Source organism: Cololabis saira, chromosome 20 (genome assembly GCF_033807715.1).
Source record: "Cololabis saira isolate AMF1-May2022 chromosome 20, fColSai1.1, whole genome shotgun sequence".
NCBI lineage: Eukaryota > Metazoa > Chordata > Actinopteri > Beloniformes > Belonidae > Cololabis > Cololabis saira.
Window position 1 is genome coordinate 32,968,431 of NC_084606.1, and position 18,738 is coordinate 32,987,168.

Consider the following 18,738-nt stretch of genomic DNA (forward strand, 5'->3'; position numbering starts at 1 on the left):
ACCTATATCTATACCTGAGTAATGAATGTGAATACTTTTGACACCTCTGCTCACAAAGCAGCATTGTTTTAACGCTTGACTGCTGGTGATTCTGACGTACCTTCGTCACACTATAAACAACCAATTAAATTTCCTCATTGTCACTACACAAATACTACTCTGAAACTGTCCTGCTGCCTTGTACAAGTTACCTAGCACTAGCTGCGTAGCTGCAATTTGATTGGCAAACGCCCACTTCGAAAGTTGGACACTCCCCAACTCTTGACGGACGCAAGGTCCTCTCCCCAACGCACAGAAGCCACAATTCAGATTGGCAACCCTTGACAAAGTACACGGAGGGCGACATTGCGTACATGTACGTATAGTTCCGCTGGCTTTTGGCATATTTTACTTGCATATCAATCATGTTGCAAGACGGATCATTAGGATCTCCATATTCAACCTACACCCAATGAGAGAACAAGGGATGACCTGGCGACCCCATGAAGAAGGCAAACTCGCGAAGCAAGGGGGAGACGCTAAACTTGCAACAAAACAACATGCTCTTCCACAATTCAAGCAGGTAACTAGTTTTGCATTATACACAACCTTTTTACTCACCCTGCTAACTTACGCTCATGTTCACTAGATTTATTTTATTCTACTCATTCATGTTCTGAACAAGGGGGATAGATGGGTTCTATGCTCTTTGTTGCATCTTAGCCCAGGGCCTTACACATGCCCCACATGTGATGCTGACACAGGGTGCCTTTAATATTGACACATTTTACCACAGATTTCTGCACAGAACTGCATCTTTAAACAGATTTCGTAGGCTTTAGATGTTTTACAATTTGACAAATATATATCAATAGAAAATAGTAATAACAATTCAACATTGCTGTTATGCAGATTAGGAATGGGCGATATTCGATATACCGTCAAAAGAATTCCCCACGGTACGAATTTGTCATCTCGCGGTAAAAACGATAAATTCCCGTTGATGACGTTTTTGTGTAAAGCTGATTTATGGTTCTGCGTTAAATCGACGCACAAGGAAAGAAAGAAAGAAAGAAAGAAAGAAAGAAAGAAATGAGCCTGAAAGAAAGAAAGAAAGAAAGAAAGAAAGAAAGAAAGAAAGAAAGAAAGAAAGAAAGAAAGAAAGAAAGAAAGAAAGAAATGAGCCTGAAAGAAAGAAAGAAAGAAATATATGAGCCTGAAAGAAAAAAAGAAAGAAAGAAAGAAAGAAAGAAAGGAAGATATGAGCCAGAAAGAAAGAAAGAAAGAAAGAAAGAAAGAAAGAAAGAAAGAAAGAAAGAAAGAAAGAAAGAAAGAAAGAAAGAAAGAAACGATAAATTCCCATTGATGACGTTTAGTAGTATTTAGTATTCTTTTACAGCAGTGATTTGGGGGCTCCAAAGACTGAATGTGGTGATAGATTTATAGTTAAAAACGTGGAGTTGAATTGGTATTTTTTTTATCGTCAGTTTTATCGTTATCGGGATAAATGCCAGAAATTATCGTGATACATTTTTTAGTCCATACCGCCTAACCCTAATGCAGATATAAATCTCAATAGGGAAAAAAGTGTGAAAAACAACACAGCCCAAGCAATCTTCCATCTAAAGAAATGATGTAACAATGAAATGCAAAACCCTCAATGTGATGCTATCTTCCTATTCTGGTCAATCTGATTGCACTGTACCGTGTCACTATATATATCTGTTTACCAACAACATGTTCTCACTGTGGCATTAATCTGCTCTACGTGACTTGCTACATTTCTGAACAAAAAAGGGAGTGAACCAGGTGGAGATGAACCGTGTCATCCCACCGTATGTCTTTGATCCCGAGCTAATCTAGCGGCATTAGAGCAGCCTCCATCTGCAGCTCTGGAGGAAAGAGACACACAAGCTGCCACACATGGCATGAAGTGCACGTACAAGCTCTCCTTAAGTAAATACCAAGGACCTTGGCTGCTAAAATAAAACCTTTGCTCAGGCTCAAAGATTAAGCGTACGCTTCTGTGAGGAATATCACACTCAGTGGAGCAGGAGGGGGAAGGTGTGCGGGACAGATGTGCGCCCCCAAGCCAACTTTCGTCACTGTGATAATCTGTGACGTTGGAGACCCTTCAGACATTAACACTTCACTCAGAGACCATCTGCTTCCTTTCACTGCAGGCAAACTCTCACAACAGTGCTCCGTCAACAATCCTACGACGGTGTATTAGGGCCAAACTAAGACAAAAAAAAATTAAAAAAATTGAAAATTACGAGAATAAAGTCATAATATTATGAGAATAAAGTCGTAAAATTACGTGAATAAAGTCATAATGTTGCGAAAATAAAGTCGTAATAGAATAAAGTCGTAATATTATGAGAATAAAGTCGTAATAGAATAAAGTCGTAATATTACGAGAATAAAGTCGTAACATTACGAGAATAAAGTCGTAACATTACAAGAATAAAGTCGTAACATTACGAGAATAAAGTCGTAACATTACAAGAATAAAGTCGTAACATTACAAGAATAAAGTCGTAACATTACGAGAATAAAGTCGTAATATTATGAGAATAAAGTCGTAACATTACAAGAATAAAGTCGTAACATTACGAGAATAAAGTCGTAACATTACAAGAATAAAGTCGTAACATTACGAGAATAAAGTCGTAACATTACGAGAATAAAGTCGTAATAGCCTATTACAAGAATAAAGTGGTAATTTATGAGAATAAAGTCGTAATATTACAAGAATAAAGTGGTAATTTATGAGAATAAAGTGGTAATTTATGATAACTCTAACAGGAAGAGCCTCTTCTCCCTGTGTTAAAATGAGGAATATTGAGCATCTTGTGAAGTTATATTTATATATTATATTATATATTTCAACTTTATTCTGGTAATTCTACGACTTTATTCTCATATTATTATGACTTTATTTTCGTAATTTCCATTTTTTTTTTTTTTTGTCTTAGTTTGGCCCTAATACTCCGTCGTACAATCCACCTCCAAAAACAACAACATTCTTTTCAAGAAAATACAGCCATGATCAAAAGTTTGCACGTGTCTTTTACAAAAACACTCATAAAACAGAAAAATATCAGAATAATTAAAGAGATAATGTTTTTAAATAGTTTTTAAATCGTTGGACATGTTAATGTGGGCGTCAATGAACAGTAAGCCACTGTTTAAACCCCTAGTGGTCACTTAAGGAACTGCAAATTGGCTTCTACACCGGCTTCCACCCAGACATTGTAACAAAGGCACTTGGTAGGGTACGGCGTAGTTTAGGCCCAATCCCAATACACCCCCTACTTTCTTCCACTAGCCCTCCCTCACTATCACTACCCCTAAAAAAGAAGGGACAGATTTTAGGGCACTTGAAATCTTCCCAGGGGTCTGTCCCAATACTCCCACTACTCCTACTTTCAGCACCACCCCTAAAATCAGGAAGCTGAGAGCCAAAAGCTGTTTTAATTTCAGCTGTAGCGCTGTTAATATGCCAATTTATTAAGTTTAAATATTCTTTCAGGCGTAAAAGTAACCGTTAAGATCCCCAACCTGGGCTCAGTTTATCCAAATAACGCCTGTTAAGAAATTTGATCTGATGTTTTCGGCGATGATGAGACCGGGGCGCAGCAACAGCAGCAGCAGCAGCAGCTCACGTACAGGATTGATCGCCAGGTCAACCTGCGCCGTCGTCCCGGGGAGAAACCTGCAGCTCTGTGGAGAATTACCTCTGGCTGAAATAAATCATTTAGGAAGATAAATGTTGGTTTCATAGATGAAATTTCGGGATTTCTGCCTGGCTGCCGGCTCAGGAGCTGATTTATGGTTCCGCGTTAAATCGACGCAGAGCCTACGGCGTAGGGTACGGCGTACGCGCGTGTCGCCGCGTAACCTACGCCGTAGGCTCTGCGTTGGTGTAACGCGGAACCATAAATCAGCCTTTATTCTGGCGAGGTTTGAAAAAGACTTCGCAACAACGGGCAAACAAGTGATTATGTACATTCACTGAGTGAATATTATGAAAGTAAAATATATATTTCTCGCTAGAAATGTAATCAAAACGCATTTTTATGCAGAAACTAACTCAAAATATTGATTTTATTCACTAAAAAATAAGAAATGTTCGCCATGTTTTTTTTTTTGTATTCAGTCCACAAATGACGACGAAAAGCATTCAGATCAGCTAGTCAGCATCGGAAATCCGTCGATCCGTAGGGACAGATTCATAGCCACTACACTACTTTTCGTCACTACCCCTAGGTGGAAAGAGGAATTGGGACACCACTACCCTCACGGGAACGCGCAAAATTTAGGGGTAGGGATGAAAACTAGGGGTAATGGTAGTATTGGGACAGGGCCTTACAGTGCAGGGCTCTCCCCTACAGCGTATGGTGTTGGTTCCATGCTGATGCATCAACCAGTCTTAATTTAGCACAATTGTATCTGGTAGCCCTGCACAAGCCTACACAATATTGTGCTGGAGCGTTGGCCCGTTCTCTCTGACAGAACTGGTGGAGTTGAGTCAAGTCTGTGGGCCTTCTTGCTCACACATACCTTTTAAATACCATCCACATATTTCATGATAGCCACTCCAAAACGTTCATATTGTTGTCCTTTGCAAATGATTTAGAGATATGTCTGAAGGTATTATCCATGTCCAAGATGTAAGTTGTTGCCTGATGTTTTCAGATGTTGCTTTTAATATACCAGAATCATCTCCTTTGCTCACGAATCACGATGCCATCTATTGGTAAAGTGAATCAGTGTGTCCTGCAGCAACGCATGGTGCTACCACCCCCCATGCTTCACTGCTGGGATGGCGTTCAGAGGCCCAAAGCTATCTTTATGACGAAGTAGTTAAGCTTTAGGGCAAACCTCCAGAAGGAAAAACAAAACACAAACATATCCCTTTGTTATGGTGGTTTTGGAGCAGTGCCATTCCCTTTTGTGGTTGTTCTGGGGTTCATTTTACACATTTCACAACAAAAGCACCAGCATCTCCGGTGACACAAGTTGCCTGAATAGATAAATGTAGGGTCTTTGCGCATCTGGACATTTTACCCAAAGGCTGAAACAGACTTGTGAAGGTCAACGAATATTTTCCTGATGTCTTTTTCCCATGGTGCTTTGCAGGAGCCCTTTGTGATTAAAGGTGTGCCTTTAAATACATTCAGAGCAGTGCCTAATCCACAGCCCAGAACTCTGACAGACAGAAAGACAGTGCTTTTAGCAAAAAGTTTCCCTTTAAAAACATCAATTTGAGATTGAGGAAACGTCAAGAGAACAGCTCCGATGACTCACAGAGAGCCAGAGAGCTCTTTTTTTAGAGCCAAAAGAGCTACAGAATTTATTAGTTTATAAATTCTTTATGCTTTATTAGTTGACAAATATGACAAGGCTGGTGATGCACAAGATAGTTCCTTCAACAGGATCTTAACCCTGAATTTAAAGGGCCAGAAGCCTAAGCAGGGAATTAAGGCATAAACTTGGATATTCTCTCGGATGAGTAGTCATTTCAGAGACAAATGATTTTATGGTCCCTCACTTAGAAGCGTAATCACAACAGATGCAACCACTGACCGTAGGTGACAAATAATGCTTTTTTTTTAAATCTGATATTACAATCTTAACATGGCTGTCAAGTGTCCCAACTTTAAAAGTCAATCGTGATAGGTGTCAAGGGAATACCTGCCAGATCAAGCCCAAATTTTTCCAAATTTGTATGAAAAACAATCTCCAAGTGACTCTCAAAAACTAGCCTAATCCACTAGATCTACTCACGTAATGAAAGCTCTCTCGTAAAAAATGCCTGGTGCCGTTTCCATCGGTGCATACCAAAGCAGCTCTAACACGGTAGGGGCTTTATGTGATGACTCATACAGGACTACCCAGAAGGTACAAGTTACATGCTGAAAACACCTTTGTTTTGACCCCAAAACCGACATCGTCATTCACAGGCATTCCTACTAGTTCATTGTATATGTCTTTTGTTGATACGAGTCTGACTTTTGTACGTATATCTCTGTTCAGAGGCAGTATCGTCAGGGTCCATTGGTTCTGCTGCCTGGAAACCAACGTCGAATCCAGAAGAACCAAACTAATTCTCTGAATATAAGAAGAAAGAAAAAACCCAGGCAAAGTTAAAAGCTCACTCTAGAGCAGGGGTGTCAAACTCATTTTGCTTGGCGGGCCGGATTTGACCAATTTTTTTCTCACGGGCCGCACGCTCAAAATAACAAAAACAGTGCGAATTTCTTTTTTTCTAATTCTTTTTTTTTTACTATTGTTATCTAATCCAATATCAGTTTAGTTAATTTTAAAGGAAATATGCACTTTGTTTACACTCTAATTATGTAAAATATATTTCTTCAGGATCTTTTCTTGAAATTTCTCTTTTTTTTTTTCAAATTATGTAAGATACTTTTAATATCATTTTACAAAGATAAACAGAAACTAGTATGTTTTTTTTATATTTCGCTTTCGCTAGGAAATTTAATTAAAAGGAAAATCTTTCTTATTACATCCGAGAGTGTTTCTTTGTGATTTAGAGATTTTTCCAGTACAATTAAGTGTATTTATTTTTAAAAATTGGCGCGGATATTTACGCCAGTGTGTCGAAAAAGTCAGCACTTCTCTTTTAACTGTTTTACTTTGTCACTATCCTCCTGCGAAAATATATAATAGTAGTCAGTTAATAAAAATAAACGACCGTCTACAAAGAAATAAAATCGGCAAATGCATTCTAGAAAACTAAAAAAATGTCAAACTGCTCTATTTGTGGAATAACAATGGATTTGTAGAAGAAATATATTATCAGATATGCTGGGATTCATGGAAAATATTCATGCCTTCCTTTTTAGTAAATTAACATTTCGTTTTTTTGCGTTGGAAACTTCTCGCGGGCCGCATGAAAATCTCTCTTGGGCCGCACATTTGACACCCCTGATCTAAAGCCACGGTTCAGTTTGTCCCCTATTGGTTACTGTTGTAAGTTGGCATTGCAACGTGACTGAGAAAGAAGGGTTAGAAACAGAAACAGAGTTATGTATAATATATATTTTCCAAACCCTCCACTATTTTTTCCAACTTTCGTCTTCCAAATCGAACCATCAGACTTTGGTCGATTTTGTAGTTTGGAATACGTAGGAAGCTTCAAGCAGTAGGTGTGGTATCACAGCAGAAACGGCAGGCTGCTTAACCATTGACAAATTAATCTAATTCCCTACATGCACTCTGGGCTGGAAGATTTAAACCCCAAGTTCACCACCTGTGTAGGATTTCCTCCTCACGTGCACAGGTTCTCATGTGATGCCTTGAATGAATTAGGGGATCAAGCAATGAGCACAGAATCCCAGGCTGATGGGATCACACCCACACTTGATCTGTGACATCAGTGGTTTTACTGCAGCAGCAGTTTCCACCGTCTGTCAGAAAGAGGTATATTCAAAGAGGCCATTCATTAAATTCCTAACCGGAAGCAAAACCCAGATTAGGCCCACGGAGGCAGAAAGATTCATTTAACTGAGGCTTGGCGGTTAGGAAATGCGTATGTTTTTAAGGTTAGGATTCATAAATCTACCCGCTGCTGAATTTGGTCACAAGGAAATTATCCTCAACATGTGGTCACGACACAATGCTTGATCACAGCTAAAGCACCGAGCTGCTAAAATATAGATTATCCTCGGCAACGAGGACAGAACGGGCCGCAAAGCAGACAATACCAGGAGTTTCATTATCTGGAAAGGTGTAATCACTCTGAGACAATCTCCCGCCGGATACTTAGCTCAGATACATTACTAACCAGCGCCCTCTAGCTACAACAACTGAACACTGCACCCTCCTTCACTAACAGACGCTTGTGATGCCAAACAAGACATCAATCGAGAAATAGGTCAACAGGACGTGCAGCAGACGACGGTGAAATCGGATAGTCGTGGCCCATTCAGTCATACCTTAAGCTGTTTCCACGCACAAACACGGGAGACATTTGGGAAAATGTGCAGACATTTTGGTCTGGACTGTTCTTATAGTTGTTGTACATATTAAAGTGGGGGCTTTAACATTGGAGGTGTGCCCTTCCCAGTGGGAAATCTGAAGTCTTTAGTTGCTTTTTAAAGGGATCAGCAAAATCAATGCTTCTCAAAAAAGTGCCTTCCACAGTCTTGGTATGACTCCCATTTAAAGTACAATGTCTAAAGGAAAGATATTCCTGGAGGAAACAACTAACAGCCTCTGGGTTCCAGCTGGATGACCTGAACATTTGAAAATAAGAGTACAGCTCTACTTAATCTGAAATATAATGAAGAGCAGTAAGGCATGTCCAACTGCCAACAGTTACGGTTGGAGCCAACCCAGAAGTAACAAAAACTGGAGTTCATCAACAGACCACTGGGGGTTGCTTTTAAAAGCCAGTCAGTCAATCTCTGCTGACTAGGGGTGTAACGGTACACAAAAATCTCGGTTCGGTACGTACCTCGGTTTGGAGGTCACGGTTCGGTTTATTTTCGGTACAGTAAGAAAACAAAATGCAAAATATAAACGTGCTAGTTGTTTATTACACACACACAAAATAACATTGGCCCAGACTTTAAAAAAAATATCTCCCTGATGTGCAAAATTGAACAGTTGCAATACTGAACAGTTTAAAGTTGTTGCTCAGATTAAATAACATTTATAAATAATTTACTTTTATTGCCAATACTAGCGGCATTACCCTGCATTCACACTGAAAGCATCAGTGCCTGCAGCGGGGCGGGGGTGGGCGGGGTTTCAAGCTGCGCTGCAGAACTGAAGGGAACAGTGGGAACAGCCTACACATATAGCGTACACATCTTAATTTTCCTATTTCACCATAGATCACACTGGGACGCCTTCTTTATGTTTTAGCGTTATTTCCGCGTAGATAAGAGTGAGTTTGATGCTCCTTAACAAGTTTGGTTCTGGATCAACATGAACCCAGCGAGCCCTTGCTCCCGGTGGCTGATTTATGGTTCCGCGTTACACTAACGCAGAACCGACGGCGTAGGGTACGCGGCGACGCACACCGCACCACGACCCTACGCCGTCGATTTAACGCGGAACCATAATTCAGCTGCAGTCTGTCAGCGCTGATCACAGACACACCGGGTCGGCGCGGATTTGGTCATGATGTTTAACCTGTGTTTTGTGATTAATAAGCACGGGTTATTGCCAATATTAGCGGCGTGTGGAAACTCGTTCGGTACGCCTCCGTTCCGAACCGAACACGCTATACCGAACGGTTCAATACAAATACATGTACCGTTACACCCCTACTGCTGACCCATACATTCATTCATTTTCCTCCGCTTATCCGAGGTTGGGTTGCTTGGGTCTCCGTCCAGTGGGACATGACCAGAAAACTTCATTAGGGAGGCGTCCGGGAGGCATTCTCACCAGATGCCCGAGCCACCTCATCTGGCTCCTCTCGATTCAGGGGAGCAGCGCCCCCTCCCGGGTGACTGAGCTTCTCCCCCTGTCTCTAAAGCCGAGGACACACCAACCCGATGTCGCCCGCTGTCGGCCGACTGCTGTGTCGCCTCGCGTCGCCTGTGTCGGGCTGGATCGGGCTCAAAAAGAAGCACTTGGACACACCGCAAAGACAACACCCAGCGGTAGTCTGTATTCACTCAAAAACAAGGGAAAAGCGGAAGCTCTGGGAAGCTGTAAACAAAACAAATAGGCTTCATATTCACACCACATTTCCACACCACTCTCGCTACCACAATGCGTAAGAATAAAGAATTGGCACTGGCATTGTCAGCCCTTGGCCTTCAGCTCGTGGAAGAAGAAAAGAGGAGGCGGAGGTGAAAAATAAGAAGAAACCGCACTACATGGGTGAAATTATGGATACGGCCGACGCCGAATCGACATGTCGAATCGGCTGAAAAGCTCCCGACTGGCGCCCGACCTGTGGCGAGGTACGGGACACACCGGGGACACTAGCCCGACAGATGCACACAAACGCTCATCGACGGCCCGATGGCCGACAGTCGGCTTGGTGTGTCAGCGCCATAAGGGAGAGCCCAGGCATCCTGCGGAGGAAATGAGTTTCCGCTGCTTGTATCCACGATCTCACTCTTTCGGTCACTGCCCACGGTTCGTGACCATAGGTGAGGTCTAGGAACGTAGACCGGCTTCGGCTTTCAGCTCAGCTCCTTCTTCCCCACGATAGACCGATGCAAAGTCTACATCACCGCGGACACCGCAACCAATCTGCCTATCGATCTCACGCTCTATTCTCCCCTCACTCGTGAACAAGACCTGTGATACTTGAACTCCTCCACTTGGGGATGCACTTCGAGAGCCACATGGAGGTGACATCAATGCCATGTCTGAGTGTGACTGACTATATCAACTTCTGTGTAGACATCATCATTCCCACCAAGACAGGGAAGAGCTTCCCCCAATAAGAAACCCCAGTGACCTGAAAGAGCAGCTCAACAAGAAAAAAAGGCCCTTCAGAGAGGAAGACCGAGATTTATTGAGGTCAAAACCAGTGAAAATCAAGATCATGGATAACACAGAAGTGTACTGGAGAAAGCTGGAGAACAAGCTCCAGCAGAACAATGCCAGAGATGTGTGGTCAGGGATGAAGAAGATTACAGGCTTTAAGCAGACAGAGGATCAGGTAGGATGTCTGGACGGAGCCAATGAGCAGGACACATTGTTCAACAGGTTCAAAAACAATCCCAGCATCCTCCTCTCCTGCCCCCAGCCAGAACAGACCTCCCATCCTCCCATGACCCACAGTTTCCCTGTCGCACCTCAGCTGTCTCATCTTCCACCTCATTCATGATCTTTGTGCTGTTCCATTGTTGTCCCTGACCACATACGGCAGATGGCGTCAGTCCCAAAGCCCTGAAAGCCTGTTTGGACCAGCTATGTGGAATTCTGCAGAACTTCTTCAACTTCATCCTAAGCCAGTAGAAGGTTCCAGTAATATGGAAGAGATCCGGCCTTGTTACAGTACCTAAAATATCTCATCCACCTTCTCCTACTGACTATAGAGCTGTAGCCCTAACATCCCACATCATGAAAGTCCTGGAGAGTTTTTTTATTGTCCCACCTGAATAAGTAAACAAGTTTCCAGGACCAACTGTAGTTTGTTTATCGTCATGGGGTTTGAGTTGCAGACGCCATCATACCTGCTTCAGCGAGGCCATAGTCCACCAATACGTGTAAGAATGTTGGCAAAAAAGCAAAAACCAAACTGAATTCACGAGTCTGACACACAGTTCAAATGGGATTTGTTTTAACTCTATAACCTGGATGATTATATCATCATATCATTCCAAGTGTACTATTTGATTCCGAAAAGTCATTAACAAACTCTAACCTTGTATCAAAAGACAAGCCAATAACTGTTGGCACAGCTATAATCCCAAATTTAAAAGTTAAAGACTCTCAAAGTATTTTCAGTTGTTTTTTTTTTTTAATTCCACTAAGGCCCAAACCACTGAGTTTAATTTAACCCTTTGTTCAAACATCATATGTAGCTCTAAACACAATGTAAGCACCGTAGGTGTTGTGGTAGCCGTAGACGTACTGCTGGCAAATTTAACCCTTGTGCTGTCTTTGGGTCAAGGGAGGGTGAAGGGAGAAGAGAAGGAATGAAGGAAGGGAGAAAAGATGGAAGGAAGGAAAGAAGGAACTAAGGAAGAAAGGAGAAAAGAAGGAAAGAAGGAAGGAAGTAGGAAAGGGAGTAAGGAAGGGAGAAAAGATGGAAGGGAGGAAAGAAGGAAGGAAAAGATGGAAGGAAAAGATGGAGGAAAGAGGGGAGAAAAGATGGAAGGAAGGGAGAAATGAGAAAAGAAGGAAAGAAGGATAGAAGTAGGAAAGGGAGTAAGGAAGGGAGAAAAGATGGAAGGAAGGAAAGAAGGAAGGAAGTAGGAAAGGGAGTAAGGAAGGGAGAAAAGATGGAAGGAAGGGAGAAAGGAGAAAAGAAGGAAAGAAGGAAAGAAGTAGGAAAGGGAGTAAGGAAGGGAGAAAAGATGGAAGGGAGGAAAGAAAGGGAGGTAGGAAGAAAAAGGAGTAAAGGAGGGTAAAAAAGGAGGAAAAGATGAAAGGAAGAAGGAAGGAGAGAGCATGGCAGGAAGAAAGAAGGATAGAAGAATTGGGTGATTTTGACCCAAAGACAGTACAAGGGTTAATGCTGTTTGCGGGTACCTACATCTTTCTACCTGCTTTTTTGCACTGTTTTTCTTTCCTTTGCACTATTTATTTATCTTATATTTTTTATCTTTTTATCTCCACTGCAATGTATATACTGTCCATATTTTCTAATTATATATATCTTTTACTTTTTTACCTTTTTACCCCCTTCCCCGCATGCGTGTGTGTGTGTGTGTGTGTGTGTGTGTGTATGTTAAGTGTACTGCTGCTAACACGTGAGTTTCCTCATTGAGGGAGGGAGTAATAAAGGACTATCTTATCTTATCTTATCTTAGATTTGGGTCTGATCTATCAGTCTAATATTTGGTTCTTCCCTATCATGAAGCACCATCAAGGAGCTCACACTGCTGTCATTTAAGTTTTGGTGTTTTTTTTCTTTTGGGGGAGGGTTACTTTGACTCAGGACAGCAACTTTGTGCATTTGGCAAGTAGTGCCAGCACTGAACATTTGCATGACAAATACGAGGGAAACCCTTGTGAGTGCTTGACTCAGCTAGTTAGAATGGCTTTCATTGTTTTCCCATGGAAATGAAAAAGCCTGGTGAGCTTGGTCATAAAGATTAAAGGCTCAAGAGTGCTAATGAGCAGTTATATAAGGCTGTGTGTACAGAGGGATCCAAACAAACAGGAATTTCCTACGATGTAGAAAAAGACATCTCCTGTTCTCTAGCTGAACTCGTTCAGTTTTTTTATATAGTAGATGGGTGTGTTATTATCGGGAACATTTCATTCGAATAATGTAAATGTAACATTTGAATTGGATCAAAACATTACTTCAGGTTTACATTTTGCAATCCAGGCCTCTTACACTTGGCACACAATTAAGTATTAGTAAGGAAGGCAGAGATAAGAAAAATAATGATCTTATATCAAACAGATGATATCAAGAATGACTAACTGAGAGACAGTTAGTAAAAGTCCAAATAAAATTGAACAATATTTTATTTCTATAATAGAGAAGGGTATCCCAAATAAAAAGCATGTATCTCAGATATATAAAAGAATCTCAACGGATACACAAAACACACTGAATATTAAGGAAAAATGGGAATTGGAACTAAATATTATAATCGAAGATAGTCTGTGGGAAGAATTATGTATGGACAGTCACAAGGGATTAAATAGTCAATTATGGAAAGAGTTTGATTGGAAATTAAAAATGAGATATTTTAACACTCCCCTGAATATTTCTTTGTTTGTCAAGACACCTTTGATTGAAATGTGTTGGAGGAATAGTGGAGGAATTGGGGATTACACACATATCTTTTGGGATTGTCCAATAATTCAGGCGTTTTGGAAAAATGTCGAAGCAGAAATAAAAAATATTGTCAAGGTAAATGTTCCTCTGGATCCTATAGTGTATTTGTTGGGAGCTGTAGCAAAGGAAACGTATAACGCAGAACAGCGATATATACTGCGGATTTTGTTACTGATTGCCAAGAAAATGATTACTGTGAATTGGAAGGACAGTAAATCACCGACAGTAACACAGTGGAAGCAGAGACTGAAGCAGGTATACATCATGGAACAGATGACCGCAAGGCTACAAATGAAAATGGACACTTTTGACCAAAGATGGGGAGATGTTGTGTTGTATTTGGATACTGATAGAAATGGGTTGTAGTAAAAGAAGGGGAATTGTCTTAATAAGTAATCTTGCTGTCTGTATTAATGTTGACTTAATATGCACTTTTTGATTGTCTGTGTAGGGGGAAATGTTCTGTTATTTGTGAAAAAGGAAAAAATAAAAAGTTATAAAAAAAAAAGAATGACTAACTGAGGAGTACAGATGGACGGCGGATCCACTTAGTCAACAAATGTGTGAGAAAATCATTGTAATTTTTTTAAATACTATTCTGCAAAGAAAACCAAGAATAGATTTCCATCTTCTTCCTTCTACAGAGCTTAATGTCATTAGATCATTTCAGGAATATGGAGGAATTATAGAGCAAAAAAGGGAACCAACCCTTCAGATAGGACTGCATCAAGAAGCCATTTATCAGTAGCTCACATAACCACACAACGAAAGATTTACTTTGAAATCCTTTTTCAGGCACTATACAATACAGGGAAACATTCACTAATGCCACTTGAAAGTTAAGTTTGCAAAAGGAAACCCTTGTCCAGGATGTCGTCAACACCTCTGGGCTCAGAGGCATCTGGGATGGACCATAACACATTGGAAATGTGCATTTTGGTTGGACAATATTTCAGATCTTTTCACGAAAACAATGGATGCCATATGCACCAGATTAAAATGAAAAAGACCATTTTGACTGTTATCAACCATGTCTGAAAGTCAGGCTTTGCATAATATACACTGCCATCCATACCACATCTTTTCCAGGGAAGTCTTTGCTTATTTCAGCAAGATAATGCCCACCACAATCCGCACATATAATAATAACATTTTTAATTTTCAACATTTTATAGTCTTGGTACTATTTTTAAATAAATACGGGATTAAATAATTTACATTATGCTCTTATTAACTCAACTTTGTAAATACAGCTGTAATCATGAACAAATTACTGTTTGAAACTGCACAGTTTGTCCCTCTGCCGCCACATAATAGAAAACTTATACAGGACTGTCTCAGAAAATTAGAATATTGTGATAAAATCCTTTATTTTCTGTAATGCAAAAATGTCATACATTCTGGATTCAAAAATCAACTGAAATATTGCAAGCCTTTTATTATTTTAATATTGCTGATCATGGCTTACAGCTTAAGAAAACTCAAATATCCTATCTCAAAAAATTAGAATATTCTGGGAATCTTAATCTTAAACTGTAAGCCATAATCAGCAATATTAAAATAATAAAAGGCTTGCAATATTTCAGTTGATTTGTAATGAATCCAGAATGTTTGACATTTTAGTTTTTTTAATTGCATTACAGAAAATAAAGAACTTTATCACAATATTCTAATTTTCTGAGACAGTCCTGTAGATGCATATTGGCATAAAAAGATGTAATGCATATTGGTTCAAAACATTTTGAGCAATCCAGCTAACTACAACAACAGACCTTGTGAACTCCTGATGCACCTGCTGCACGGAGTTTTCTACTCACCCAGAAGCGATAAGGGCCCGAGACTGAGCCATAGCGATACGCTGCAGAGCAGGACGACTCAGGCCTGCCAGGCTGGACCGAGGCGGCAGAGGAGCAGTGCAGGCAGCAGCACCAGATGAAGACACTGGACCCAGAACGCGGGCAGAAGGTGAGGGCGTGCAGGTGGAGGCAGCTGTGGAGATGAGAGGTGGGGCGGGGGCGGGTGCCGCGGGAGCAGAGCAGGTAATGGAGAGAGAGGAGGAGGTAGAGGGGTGAGGGAGGGAGGTCACAGCGGATGAAGGAATGGTGGAAGAAGGTGGAGGTGGCGGTGGCGGAGGAGGTGGGAGAGGAGGAGGTGGGGGACGAGTAGAAGAGATTGAGAGAGAGGCAGTGGCCGACCCCAGAAGGGAAAGGGAGTGGGTGTAGCCCCCTCCAGGACCGAGGGTGGCACTCCCCACACTGCTAGCACCGACAACACCCAACCCTCCTGAACTTCCCATTCCGGCTACATTGAAACCACCTGTAGCACCAACTATAGACGTCCTGTGTGGGAAAAGGGATCTGGACAGGGATGGAGGCCGAGGGAGGGTTAGGGAGTAAGAAGAGCCTCCTGGGACCGGATAACTGCTAAATTTGGGACTGGGTGGTTTGGTCTGCGGCGGTCTTCGGCCCAGGGTGTGAGCAGTTGCCATAGTACCTGTTTTGACACCAAGCACCAGCATACACTGCTGACAGGCACAGGGCTGTCCCAACGAGGTGATGGCTGAAGCAGGGAGCGCCCCGCTGGGATACGCACTCCCGTTTCCAGTCCCACCACTGCTCATCCTGATCCCCATACCTACACCGGATGTGTCAACGCCTAGAAATCCTCCATGCCCGGACATGGACATGGAACCCCAGGCATGGTGGGATTTGGGTAGGGGGCCGGACACAAGAGGGTAAGCCAGGTCAGAGCGTCGTTGGATGCGTCTGCAACGCTGGGTCTGTCCATTGATTTGGGTCATGCTTTCAAAGTCAATGAGGTAGCAGAAACCAAGTGGCGCCAGGTCTAGCCAGGGCTGCTGTCGGTCACAAGCTGCCTGGATGGCGATCCCCACCTCCGTGTCGTACGCGGTCCAGCTGCCGGCGTCGTTCTCCCACTCCCACAACCAGCCTTGACCGGGCGCCGAGTTGGGATCGTAGAAGCTACGCCGTACAGCTCGAAGCGTACCTGGGGCAGGGGTCACAGCAGATACAACACATCCATACGCATCAGGGAGATTTTCACACATTATGGTGAGTTTCATGTGCATTACTGTATGTCAAGTCTGCATTTATGGACAAAGACTTAGAAACCGAACCACAACAGGATGGTGAGTGATGAGAAGTACACACAAGAGGAGTTCATATACTACTTGAAATACTATTTGCTGTGGACAAGGAGATTATATCCATTCCAAATTCAACATGTCTGTATTTGCTTCCTCAGAATCTGGGCAAACAGGTTGCCCCTGGTAACAGCACATGGTGTTCTGAATTCTGATTGGCTAGTGGCCTTGATCCGACCCAAAGCTGGCTGTGTTTGCTTTCCCTGGGTGTCCGAAGAAACTCTACACAGTATTTATACAATTAAGCCTCCACACATCAAATCCATTCCAGAAGTTGAGCATGCATTTATTAAAGATGGATAAGCTTAAGATCAACATTATTGAAGTTGAAAAAATACATTTTCAAGATATTTGAGCTTATATTGTTCCTTCTTTTCTTTCTCTCTTTTTACCTGCCATAGCAATCAGCAAAGTCCTCCACAAATTCCTATGTAGGTACAGAGCTGGTCTGGTGCCTGCACAGCCTCCCTTTTATCTCCCCCTTCCCTCTTCCTCCTGCCTATTTTCATTCCAGCTTGTTTTTGATTTGGATGCACAAAAGCTGTAATTAGCCAATTTAGTCTCTGCCAAAATAAATGATGTAATAAGTTTTACAAAGCCCTCTCTGTGAGGCTGTGGAAGGTGACTTTATTGTGTTCACATGATCTCATTAAAAAAATAAGAGATTTAATCAAATTCAATATAGTGTGCCTATTTTTGACACTTCAGCTGACACCTTTTTTTTTTTTTATCCCCATGAATGCAACACACGTCTCAATTGTGGATGGCAGAAAAGAAAAACGAGAACAAATTAAGCAGGTGGAATTTATTTGGCAAACAAATACAATCTATGTAAATGAATAAATGTAATCATACATTTTGCAGCAAAAGACTGTCTGGAGGAAAAATCTTCACACAAGCCATGCAGATGATAATGTAGACGCACGTTTGAAATAATATGAATGACAAAAAAAAAAATGTGAGAAAAAAAAAGAAAGGAGAAAAAAAAGGGCCTCCATCCATCCACCTCGCAGCCACGGATCCTCCTCTCTCAGTCTCACCTGTGTCTTGACGGAACTGGTGCATGGAATGCAGGTCGATGATGTAGGGCGAGAGGCGCGGGTCCACCTGGCCGAGGACCACACTAGCGCAGCGCGGGCCGCTCCGGATCACCGCCTCGATGTGATGACACACAGCCGGGCTGTACGGCCGCCAGCGCCCGTGCTCGTTCAGCCATTCCCAGACCACCACGGCGGATGCTAATAACATCCTACTCCTGCAAAGACGAAAAGAAAGCGTTGGTTTAACCATCAAAAAAAAAAAAAAAAAAAAAAGGAATACGAAAACATGAAAATAGTGATCCGTACACATGAAGCGGGGACCGTTTAGAGACGCCCCGCTGCCGCTCCGCCGCGCATCTCTGCGCATAACGGCGCTGCATCCATCTTGGACAAACACTGTGGTTGTTAGAAGTACATATTTTTTGGCAACGACAGTCCATGCAAATCTTACCTTCCATCTTTGTAGTTTCAGACATGGAGCTATAAGAGAATCCTGTTTTGTGCGGAGGAGATGCGCGGCGTTTGAAGGGAGCGAGACGCCTCGCAGGATGCTTGCATTTTACTCCCTATGCAGATGAGTGACGTCTGCTGAATTGATTTCTCAGACACAATCAAGTTTGGGTGAGAGGAGGAAAAAAATAAAAAAATGCAACTTGGATGCTCACGGTCGTGCAGCATTCATGAGATTGGGTTACTGTCAAAAACAGGTTCTGATTGTGCAAAAAAAAAAAAAAAAAAAAAGCCTTTTTTTTTCTATAATCCCCTGCAATAAAGGCTGTTTCCAGGAGAGAAATATTTACCAGGTCACATCAGCTCCGCCGTCCCCTGTTACATCGTTGCTTTGCATAAATATTTGAGGGCTCTGTAGACGTCTCCGTGTTACGTGTATCCCCCTGAAAGTACCCCAATGACCCGGATTCTGGTTACATAATTGCTCCAAAAATTTTCAGTGGGTCGTTTCAAGTGTGTTTGTTTGTTGGTTGTTTTTTTTCGGGGACTATTTCCTCATGAGGGTTTAATGTGCTGCCATTATGTTGCACTCTTTGGGAATCCATGTTGATGTATGTAGTTCCATTCATCAGACGGACATGTTG

The 18,738-nt window shown here is 42.0% G+C and overlaps 1 protein-coding gene across 2 annotated transcripts in view; it reads right to left on the reverse strand.

The window, feature by feature from the left end:
- Positions 1 to 18,422, reverse strand: part of dtx4a (deltex 4, E3 ubiquitin ligase a) — a 30,516-nt gene extending 12,094 nt beyond the window's left edge. Inside the window, exons 1-3 of one of the 2 annotated variants that reach the window (XM_061709616.1) lie at positions 18,096 to 18,422; positions 17,645 to 17,859; positions 15,259 to 16,447 (exon numbers count right to left, since the gene is read on the reverse strand). In XM_061709616.1, coding sequence (XP_061565600.1) covers positions 15,259 to 16,447; positions 17,645 to 17,852 — 1,397 coding nt within the window. In that variant the 5' untranslated portion in view covers positions 17,853 to 17,859; positions 18,096 to 18,422. Of the gene's footprint in view, positions 1 to 15,258; positions 16,448 to 17,644; positions 17,860 to 17,950; positions 18,005 to 18,095 lie in introns of those variants that run through there. The other variant, XM_061709617.1, reaches the window with a different exon arrangement.
- Between the last annotated feature and the right edge of the window lie 316 nt (positions 18,423 to 18,738).